Source organism: Tiliqua scincoides, chromosome 8 (assembly GCF_035046505.1).
Source record: "Tiliqua scincoides isolate rTilSci1 chromosome 8, rTilSci1.hap2, whole genome shotgun sequence".
Classification (NCBI taxonomy): domain Eukaryota; kingdom Metazoa; phylum Chordata; class Lepidosauria; order Squamata; family Scincidae; genus Tiliqua; species Tiliqua scincoides.
The window spans coordinates 32282938-32294449 of NC_089828.1; the positions used below are offsets into that span (position 1 = coordinate 32282938).

The 11512-nt window shown below is 47.2% G+C and overlaps 1 protein-coding gene across 1 annotated transcript in view; it reads right to left on the reverse strand.

Moving 5' to 3' along the window:
• HAPLN4 (hyaluronan and proteoglycan link protein 4) overlaps positions 1–8216 on the reverse strand; it is a 17042-nt gene extending 8826 nt beyond the window's left edge. Inside the window, exons 1-4 of the mRNA XM_066635556.1 lie at positions 8173–8216; positions 6000–6051; positions 5692–5803; positions 3896–4258 (exon numbers count right to left, since the gene is read on the reverse strand). Of these exons, the coding sequence (XP_066491653.1) occupies positions 3896–4258; positions 5692–5803; positions 6000–6051; positions 8173–8216 (571 nt within the window). The remainder of the gene's footprint in view (positions 1–3895; positions 4259–5691; positions 5804–5999; positions 6052–8172) is intronic.
• Between the last annotated feature and the right edge of the window lie 3296 nt (positions 8217–11512).

Consider the following 11512-nt stretch of genomic DNA (forward strand, 5'->3'; position numbering starts at 1 on the left):
TCAATGGCAGGGAGAAGGAGCTACTGAGGAGAGGGGTGAGCAAAAGCAGTGCTAATTCTCTCCCTGGTGTTGTAAGATGTGCTCTGGCTTCAAGGGCTTAAGCAAATGAGAACATAAGAGCCCTGCAGGATCATTCCAAAGGTCCTTCTAGTGTAGCATCCGGGTTCCAACAGTGATCAGTCAGATACCCTAGTGGGAAGCTCACAAGCAGAGCATGAAAAGCCACAAGGCTCCCTTAACATTTACCCCACCCCCACCCTACAACCAGCACTGAGAGGCAGACTGCTTCTGCATATAGAGTTTCTACCTAGCTGCCAAGCATAATAGCTATTGATGGACCCACCTTCCAAAAGAAGAGTCTTGTTGGATCAGACTGAGGCTTCACCTAGTCACACATCCTGTCTGCAATAGTGGTCAGCCTGTCACTTCCCGTGGCCCACACTTGGGAATTACTGTTTTAACAACTGGTATTCAGGAATACACTGCACCTACACACCTACAGTAATCATTTTGCTATGATTACTAATAGATGCCAACAGACACATCAAAGAACAGAAAAGGAGCCCTACTGGATGAAACGGAGGGTTCAACCTCTCCAGCATTCTGCTTTGAATGGTAGCGTGTCAGTGCTTCTGAGAAGACCACAAACAGGGTAGGAAGGCAACAGCACTCCCTGGTCTTGCCAATTCCTAGTAACTGGCATTCAGAGGTAGACTGCCTCTTAACACTGAGGTTCCACATAGCCACTGATATTATTATTAATTATTATTATTATTATTATTATTATTATTATTAACAGTATTTATATACCGCTTTTCAACTAAAAGTTCACAAAGCGGTTTACAGAGAAAAATCAAACAACCAAATGGCTCCTTGTCCCAAAAGGGCTCACAATCTAAAAAGATGCAAATGAACTTACCCAATTAGCAGGGGTTAAGATATATCTTAACCCCTATGATAGATCTATCCTCTATGAAACACTTCCTAAAAATTATCCCCGATCTGTATAGCCCACTCCTGTTTCTCATGGTCACTCTTGAGCATGACAGAATGTTTCATACACTAACATACCTGCACTAGTGATTTTGCTAGTGCAAGTCTCAGGAAAGGGGGCAGGGCGGATGCAATAAAGGGGAATAGGATCCGGCACACACAACTGCTGCCAGATCCAGCCCTCCCATAGCCTCCCTGCCCCATTATGTGCTCCTCCCCACCCAGATTTTCCCTTCCCCCTGTTCTGCTCTCCCCCCTCCTGCCTCTCCTGCTGACTTGCCTGCTCTGGCGGGCATTGGGAGAGCCAATGACACACACATGCAAGTTCTGGCCTTACCTCCCATGTCCCTGGCAGTACACTACTCAGCTGGCTGCCGGAGCACCTTTTACAACTGGCACTGCCTGCTTTACAACAGTGCTCAGTACCAGGAGAAGAGGCATGCCATCAATAACTGGCCCATACAGGGCTGGGCCATAATATACACAGTTTCTTTTGGTACTGCATTCCCCCTGTCCCAAGCCAGCTGCAGCTCATGTTGAAAAGAAGCTGCTGCTGCTATTTTCTTTTCCCCCTTTTTTCTTTCTCCCTTCCTCTCCCCCCGCCCCTGCCTTCAGTGTGTCTTGGGTGCTTTATCGTAGCTTATATTGACTTTTATTGTTGCTGTAGGTTGAGGTGTCATAAGCTAATAAAACTGGGATGACGAACAACAGCAGGTGGATTCGTAAAATATCCCAATAAGAGTGTCGGAAAGGGAGGGTCATGGGGGGGCTTGATGGGGGGGAGCTGCCTGGGGCAAGAAGGAAATTATATTCTCAGAGAGGCCTTTCCCGTAACATTTGCACGCTCCTGAGCGTAATGCTGACCATGTTGAAGGCAGGGCCTCAAGAAAGAGGACAAGGCCTGTGGCATCCACAATTTCCAGGTCATCAGCCGTCCGGATGCTGGTCAGACGGCAAAGACAGTGCCTGCTGTGAATTTTGGCCACCTAAGTAACTAACCTGGAGGATGAAGTTTCCTTTGCCAACCCCAAGGCAGTTCCATTCACAGCCACTAGAGGGTGGCCTTCTTTGTCATGAGCTTCATCAGTCTTTAACCTACCTGTTAGGGAGAAGTCTGCCCTCTAGTGGTGAATAGAAGTCACAAGGGGTTTGCAAAGAAACAACCAAGAGAGATGTCATCCCTCTTGTCATCCCTCTAGTGGCTGTGACTGGAACTGCAATAGGGTTCCTTTGCCAAGTCTTTGCCAATACTGTTAATAAACAACAACAACAACAACAACAATAAAAACCAGCATTCTGTCTCGAACTGTGGTCAACTAGATGCTCATGGAAAGCTCACCAACAGTGCATGGAAAGCAATATCTACTGGACTACCCCCCCCCCCCCCGAATTAGGAATTTATAGATAGACTGCCTTTGCACATGGAGGTTCTGTTCAGCTATCATGACTCATAGCCACCCTTCCCCAGTGCATTATCTAATCTTTTTTTTTTTTAGTTTTTGACTCTTGTGATGGCCAATTCCATAAGTTAATTTAGAAGAAAGAATTTCTTGTTGTTCGTCCTGAACTGCCATCAATCGGTTCCATTAGATCAGGGGTGTCAAACATAAGGCCCGAGGGCCAGATGCGGCCCCTGGAAGCTTTTTATCTGGCCCTCAGGCTCTCAGCTGCTGAGGTGTTACAGCTGAAATGGCAGCCCACATGAAAACTGGGCTTTCCCAAATCTTGAAATATGATCCAGATTTACGTACTTTCTCTTCTGTTATTTGCAATTAATGAGTTTCTATATGAAAACAGGGTCTGATGTCTGATTTCTGGCCATTAGCTGCTTAATGATGTCACTTTCTGCTTAATGACATCGCTTCCGGCCCTTAGCTGGAGCCCTGAATGCTAACTTCGGCCCTCTGTATGAAACAAGTTTGACACTCCTGCATTAGATGATAATGGATTCTAGATCCTAGCTTCTGGAAACATCTCTCTCCTCCCCCCCCCCCATATAGTTTTAATGTTCTCTTAAACTTCTTAAACTTAAACTTCACCCAACACCTTGATTTGTGATCTGGACTGCACAGTTCATAATGAGCGAAGAAAGTTTTATAAAACAAATATAAGACCTGTAACTTGGAATAATAAATTCACTTGTGCCCTTCCTCAGGCTAGGTTTATGCACCTCATCTGCCTTTACGTATGTATTTACTTATTCCCCTGTTCCATTCCTTTTCTTTTTTGTTTCAGAAGTTTGCTCTTTGCTGTGGGCTACTCATTAATTCTAGGAGAATTTGCCTAGGAGAATTTCTAAAAGTAACCCAGAACAGAAGCATGAGCTATTTGCCAGGGATTTCAATTTCTTCAGTTCGCTTTTGCCCCATATTTTTATGGGGGAGATATAGATATATATAGATATAGATATAGATATAGATATAAGGATCAAACACTGCAAAACAGCCATCTTGATGGGGTCATATGTACAGTTGCATCAAGATGCATTTTGTACTGTGTTTTACTGATGTGCTACTGATTGCACAAAAAAACATCTTGATGCAACAATAGTATGCTCACATTAAGATAGCTTTTTTACAGTGTTTTATCAATGCACTTGTATGCATTGCAGAGAAGGAGGAAAGTCACAAATGAAGGAACTGAAAATAGGTGAACAGTGGACATGCGCAGTGCTCCACAACATTTGGAAATTTTTTTTTTTTATGGAGCAATGGAGCATTCCTAATGTATCATGTTTTACTTTACAAGTGATTGGGAATTCTACAATTCAGAGAGAAATTTGAAGGAGAATTTTGAAAACTTCACTATAACGACTTCCATTTCCCTCCTCTGTTGGGGCAACCCCACCTGATCACCTCACCTGATCACCAGGGTGGCTTCACCCTGATCTGCTTCCATTTACCTTCCAAATCCAGCTTCACCATGCCTGCATCATCCTCCAGCTCGTTGGTCACCTCACACTCATAGCGCCCATAGTCTTGCAAGGTGACATTTCGGATGATGAGTGAGGCATCTCCAGAGCCATCCTCTTGCAAAGCTGTACGCCCCCGGTAGCTCCCAAAGGCCCTGCGCTCTCGGCCCATGGCCACAAATACATCCTCAAAGGACATTGGCTCCACCATCTTGGTCCACTTCAAGCGGATCTCATCAGGGTCATGCGCTGACACATCATAGTGGAAGCGGCAGGGGAGGATGATTGTACCTCCCCGATGGGTGACCACTTTTCCAGGTGCCGTTTGGACCACAACTGCACCACTGTCATCCTCTGTACGGGGGGGGGGGGGGGGAAGGAGGGAGAGATTAGAATCCAAACCTAGGAGCTTAGCATCTGAGGTTGGCGTTAGTAGCTATCTGTGTATACTCCAGATTTTATTTCAGGGTATTTGCATCCTAGATGATTGTGTCCTGGTCATTTGCATTCAACTATAACTGGGTAACAAACCCAATGTTATATATCCTAAGCCATTTTTCCCAGTCCTAACCCTAACCCTACCTTTGTGTTTTAAAAATTAAAAAGTACATCTAATATACATATATTGGGACACAAATGCCTGGGACGCAAAAAGAAGGGACACATGGGACTCATTTGACCATTGCCTTGATTTCATTTCCCCTTCAGGCACAGAAAGGAATAGCTGTGCGCTTTCTGGCCCACCCAGATCCAGTTTGTGGCTACCAGGGATGAGAATTTCTTTGTGGCAGTAATGCAGCTGTGGAATTCCCTCCCTAAAGACATCCCCCCAAACCCCCACACCCCACTTGTCCTCTTTCCAAAGAGAACCGATGACAAATCTCTTTCACAAGTCTGATAGATATCAATGGCTGTTCTTTCGATAATTGTGCTGCCAAACAACCAAATGCTGTTGGACTCTGTTCCTCACTTCCTCCTCATCTCTGTGGCGGATCTTTCTGCATGTACAAGATCTTAGGTTCAGCCTCTGTTATCTTCACATGAAAGGGTTTCAGGTAAAACTTTATTTTTCACAATTTTTTATATCGCCCTTCCTCCAAAGGAGCTAATGGTGGTGCGCATAGTTCTTTACCTCCTTTTGTCCTCACAACAGCCCTGTGAAGTAGGTGAGGCTGAGAGTAACCTGCCCAAGGTCACCCAGGAAACTTTGTGGCTGAGCAGGGTTTCTTCCAGGTCTAAATCCAACTCCCAAACCACTACTACACCATCCTGGCTGAGAAAGATCTGAGACCTCATAAAGTGCAACAAGTCAGAGAAAACACAATCTTCAGGTTCACATTCCAGTTAAATAACTTCAGAGAGTGAGTCTCAGTTCCTGAGAACCTGCCAATCAAAGGAGGCTATATTGGGTTAGAGGGACCAAGGGTCTTATTCAGCTTACAATGATGTCATGTGTTTAAGGAAGGTCCCATAGCACAGCAAAGAAGTGCATGCTCAGTATTCAGAAGGTCCCAGTTTCAGCCCTTGGTTAGAATGATCTTGGTTAGCAAGGCTGGGAAAGGCCTCTGCCTGCCAATCATCTGACTCAATATAAAGCAGCTTAATGTGCGTGTAAATTATGTCACTACTCACAATGCAATCCTATAGCGTTCTACTTAGAACTCTCAATGAGTTCAGTGGAACTTACTTCCAGGTAATGGAGAATAGAATTGCAGCCTCAGTCTCTCTCCCAACCCAGATGAGTTATCTACATGTACATGCACAAAAGCAAGCGCATGTTCACCCACCTGAGACATGCACGACTTTCTTTCGTCCTTTCTGGGCGAGTGTCAGTTGGCTGGAAAGTATCAAGAGGGCAACGCAGAGGGTACCCCAGGGTGAACAGCTTCCAGGGAGCATCTGGGAGCAGGAGAAAGCAAGCAGGCATGAGAGTCCATAACCTGGTGTCATAGGAACCATGTGGACTAGAAAAAAGAGAGTTACCCCACGTGATGGTGAGCAGTGCCAGCCCAGCCATGAGGCTGATGAAAACTCAAGGCTTTGAGCAGCAGACTGAAGGGAGGCAATGGGCAGGGGCACCGGTCCCTGGACATACCCCACACCTGCCTGCTGCTCTCGCGGTTGCACTATGATCCTCTTCTTGCCTGCTGAGAATGAACAAGGAGGAGGTCAGGGGAGCTGCAGGAGAAGGAGACTGGCGGCCCACCAACTCCAACTCCTCCTCATTTCTTACCTTTAAGTCTGTCCACTGCCCTACTTCTGCCTGTCCAGTCCTCTTCCTCCCCAGTGTGTTGCATCCAGCCTTGTCTGAACATGACAGGGCTGGAGCAAGTGGGAGGTGGTGGCCGTGGTTTGATCTGAAGGAGCAAGGGAGGCTCCAGGTTGCTTTGCTGCCCTTTCCCCTCCACTCTCTTTGCCTGCTTCCTTAAAGTTGAGTGGGAAAGAAGGCAAGGCAGTAGCGCTGGGAATGGTGGGACATGAGCAAGTCAAAAAAGGGAGGAGTTATCACATGGGGTACATGTGCTCTGGCAGGAGCAGCAGATTTGCACCAATTGGGGCTGTAGTTCCTGATGGTCAGTTCTCATGGGAGCCTCCCAGTTTTCTTGGTTACCATTTTCTCTTGCTGCCCCTTATGCCCGAAAGCATCTCACAGAGGATCTCTGTGGCTCACCCGGCTCTAACTCTTCCCATCCTCCTCTGCTAGGCTTGGTGGCCAGGCTGCAAACCCTCCTAAATCATCTCCAGGGCGCCAACTCTCTGAAGCAACCCTCATGTTGCCCTTGATGCCCCTTACTCCTGCAGCCCTTCAAAGAGCACGTGCCACTTTCCCTTCATCTTATTCTTCCCTGCTGCTCCTTATGCCTGCAGCCACTCCCAATACCCTCCCAGGTACTCTCCATCTCTCTCTTCTTTCTCTCCCTCTATAAAATGAAATTTAAGTCTGCATACATTTCCATCCATTTACTATACCCCCTGCACCCCTTTTTCCTCCGTAGGTTATCTTCTCCAAAATTCAAACTGTAAGCTCTTCAGGGCAGGGACCTGTCTGGTTTTGACTGATACCACTGTACAGAACGATGATGTCACTGAAACTGTACTCATGCAGAAGGTACATTTTAATGTTTTTAAAACAGGTTTCATGAGAAGACAGTCAAGGGAGCATTTAAGAGGAGCATTTAACTGAGTGAAATACACGTCTAAAGAAATGACCTTTGTTCTTAGCGGGTAGGGGTTATAATGATATGACTTCAGGGATCTCTGGACATGCATAGAAAGAGCATGAACGGACCCTTCCCAAACCAGGCACCACAGAGTTAACAATCCAGGCATTTCTGATCTCTGCACCATTGGGTTTAAAAATTTCAGGAGAATTCCCTAATCTCTTCCCTTCTTCCTTTTTGGGGTGGGCTATTAATTAGACCTGGTGTGGCAGAACTTGGCTAGTTTATTCCTCTGCTGCCAAAATGTGCTTTTTGGTGAAGTGGGAGGGAGGGAAAAAGTATTCAGTTAAACCTATTTTAAAACTAACCCAAAGAATTAAAAGTCCCTCTCCAGTGTGGTCTGAATCAGGCATCCCTCTCCTTTCAATCCAGCACCTCAGAGATGCAGCTCAGCATCCTCCAGCACAGCACAGCATCCCTGGGAGAAAGTGGTACCCAAGTGAGCCAAGAAAGGATGCTCGGGCATCACCTCCACACACATTGCAGCAACCCGAGATGAGCCAACGCTGCATTTTCAAGGTGATCTGGGGGGGGGGGCACACACACTCCAGCCCAGCCTTGCACCAAAGGGACTCACCGTTTCTCCTTGAACAGGGGAGGGGGCGTCCCAGGCCCGCAGGGGATCTCAGCAGCTGGGTGAACTTGAGAGGGCTGCGGATGGCACCAGGAGGCGGTGCAGAGGGCAGGAGGGGGGGCTGCCTGGGTGGGTCTTCTTGCTGTGCAGGCTGCCCTCTCTCCTTCCTCTTCTTCGCAGTCAGCAAAGTCCCATCAGCTGGTGGAGCAGGAAAAGAAAGCCAGCAGAGAAAAGTTGCGCAAGAAAAGACAGGGGAGCAATGACTGCATTCCAGGCTGCAATGAGACCGGAAGGCGGGAGCTGCTGGGGGGATAAATGGGGGGGAGCTCATTTTAAAGGGGAACTTGCCAAGCCTTTGGCTGGCTCCCCAGTACCAATGAGGCAGGATTTGAGGATAGGCTGGGCCCTGATCAGAAGCTGGGCGGTGGCGTAGCTAGAGGGGGGGTAAAGCTAAGTTTTGCAGGGAACCTCACCGCAGTATCCAAGCAGCGACCACTCCTCTCCCTTTCAGAGCCATTCCGGGCATTCACCTCCGTTTTCCTCCCCCCCCCCCCCACAACCTGGAATGGTTCCGAAGTGGAGGGGAGCTTGCACTCAACGGTGTGGCTCCCTGCAAAACTTCGTGCTTTGCCCCCCACTCTGGCTACGCCACTGAAGCTGGGATTTTGGATTCACTGGCACATTTAGAGAGGGGGGAGAAGCAGGGAAGCAAAGGGCTCCTCCCGACCACCACCACCTCCCCCCCCCCCCCCGCAGTGGATTCAGAAAGCCAAAAATCAGAGCCATTTGGCTGACAAGGGGAATGACATGAGGATCAAGCACCTGAAACGCGCTGTCGAGTTTCTTGCTCCCGACGGGTTCCCGTTTAGGCTGCAGATCCTGGGGAACAAGGAGTTAAATGCATCCAGTTGCAGAATGGACGGGCAGGAGAGAGTCAGAATTGCACCAGAAAGAAAGAAAGAAAGAAAGAAAGAAAGAAAGAAAGAAAGAAAGAAAGAAAGAAAGAAAGAAAGAAAGAAAGAAAGAAAGAAAGAAAGAAAGAAAGAAAGAAAGAAAGAAAGATTCAAGTTGCCATGAGTTATGCAGGTTTTTTTGTTCCCAGCAACTACCACACAGCCAAATTCTTATCTCATAGCTCTCCAAGGCTAGATCTGGGTGACAAAATGAGACTGCAGCATAAGAACATAAGAACAGCCCTGCTGGATCAGGCCATAGGCCCATCTGGTCCAGCTTCCTGTATCTTACAGAGGCCCACCAAATGCCCCAGGGAGCACGCCAGATAACAAGAGACCTCATCCTGGTGCCCTCCCTTGCATCTGGCATTCTGACATAACCCATTTCTAAAATCAGGAGGTTGTACATGCACATCATGGCTTGTAACCCGTAATAGATTTTTCCTCCAGAAACTTGTCCAATCCCCTTTTAAAGGCGTCCAGGCCAGATGCCATCACCACATCCTGTGGCAAGGAGTTCCACAGACCAACCACACGCTGAGTAAAGAAATATTTTCTTTTGTCTGTTCTAACTCTCCCAACGCTCAATTTTAGCGGATGTCCCCTGGTTCTGGTGTTATGCGAGTATCAGAGCCGGCCCATTCATGTGGCCAACTGAAGCCATTGCCTCAGGCAGCAGATTGATGGGGAGCACCCAATTCCATCCCTATCCACTAGCCTGTGCTGCTGCTCCTCCTTCTCCCATGCCCTAAAGAGGGAGAAGGAGGAAATGCAGAGAGAGGAAAGTGGTAAGCTAGAGCGTTTCTGCTGTAGCCCATCACTCTCCTCCACACTTCCTCTTCTGCTCTGTCCCCCTCTTTTCCAATACAGGGAGTGAAAGGAGCAGAGGCTGACACATCACCAGGTGTGTGGGGGGGCAGCATTTGGCATATCTCAGGCCGCAGCCTGGGCAGGTCCTCATTGAGGTTATGTTGGTTGAGCAGGAAATCACTGCCTCGCAGACCCCTCCATAAAGATTGACTGAAAGCAGCCTTTAGCAGCTTAATGACAAGCAACATCTAAACAGCTGCAGCTTTCCCCAGCATGGAGAACAGAATGAAGCTGCACCTGTAGAATGTCTGTCTGTTGCAGAGCTGTGAAAGCATCCATTCCCAGTTGTGTGCCATGGGAGGCATCGGGCTACCCACCACTAGAGATGAATATGGGTCTCACAGCTGGCACTAGGTTGCTGGAGGCTCTGGGACCCTGTCACACACAAGGCCCCTCCCAGCTTGCTGGTGGTGACAGATGATGTCAGGTCTTCCCACCTTCCTCACTGGAAAATGGTAGAAATCTGCTCAACAGTACTGAGGCATTCTGGGAGCTGCCCACCCAGGGGGGGTCTTCAGATTGGCCTGGCCAATCTGGCCAACCCCTCAACCTGGCCAACCCCTGATGGTGATTCTGCTCAGTTTCATCTAGCAAGACTCACTGTATGGCAGGTTGGTGTATCAACAGCTATTATGCATGATAGCTAATGGAAACTCCATGGGCAGAAGTAGTCTACCTGAGAGGTCTGGTTCTCTTGTGTTCTGCAGAACTATCTCTCTGCACACTGTTCATCTGAACCAGCAAGGTTGGCAACCTTCAGTCTCGAAAGACTATGGTATATAAGCCTACAGCACCTGGTATTCCCAGGCGGTCTCCCATCCAAGTACTAACCAGGCCTGACCCAGTTTAGCTTCCAAGATCAGACAAGATCAGGCATGTGCAGGGTAACAGTTGCTGCCTGAACCAGCAAGCCAATTTCATATATCCTTAAAGAAGTCTATCAGTATCAGGGCACTAACTATGGCAGCACAATGAAGATTCTGTATATAGGGACAGTCTACCTCTAAATAATCAGAATCAGAATCTTTTGATGTATTTTACTATGTAAGCTGCTCTGTGAACTACTCTTGTTGAAAAGTAGTACATAAATATTCTTAATAATAAAAATGGGACCAAACAACAATGGGGAGCTCTTGCCTTTCTGCCCTGCTCATGGGCATCTGGTCTGACCCAGCAAAGTAATTCTTAAGCATCTATTAACCATGAGAGTTGGGTGGATCCTCCATGCACTAAAGCAGTCTACCTCCAAGTACTGGATATGGCAGCTACAGAAACTGCAAACAGGTTTGGGGAGGGGGAACGAAGTGTAATACAAATGATTTAAAAGTTATATATAAACTTTTTATTTTGTAAACAATGACTTCCTTGAATCCCTGGATATGCCCATTTTAACTTCTAAAAAGGGCATCACCTTTTGATTACAATTTAGTGGCTTCCTCTGCCTCCCCTCCGCTTCTTCTCCATAGGAAGTTCAATACATGATCTTGGCACTTCATTTACAATACACTTAAGAGCTTTGAAACCATTTTCTTGTTCCCCTTCCAAAAATAGAACAACTTCAAAAGTGTAGCTTTGTAAAAGTGCTCAGATGTATGTTGGTGATTGTTGTTGCTATTATTGTTGCTTATTTATACAGCGCCATCAATATTCACTGCTTTTTGCCATGAACAAGGTAGACAGGCCCCTGCTCGGAGGAACCTATGAACTATAATTCAACACAGGGAGAAAACAGAAGAAGGTGAGGGAGATGGGAATCAAGGGGAAATAGGTGAACAATATGCAATTATTTCAGTACAGGAGGATAGGTCCCTGCCCCTGGAAGCTTACAATCTAAAATCTGATGCAGGGGGAAAAACAGGAAGTGAGGAAGAGGTGGGGGGGGGACTGCTTCAGGAATTAACAGCTCCCAAAATGTCTCAGTTGAGAGTTTGAACTAGTCTGAAACCGAATTCAAAACATGTTGCGTAGACACAATGGTTCTTCTGCAGAC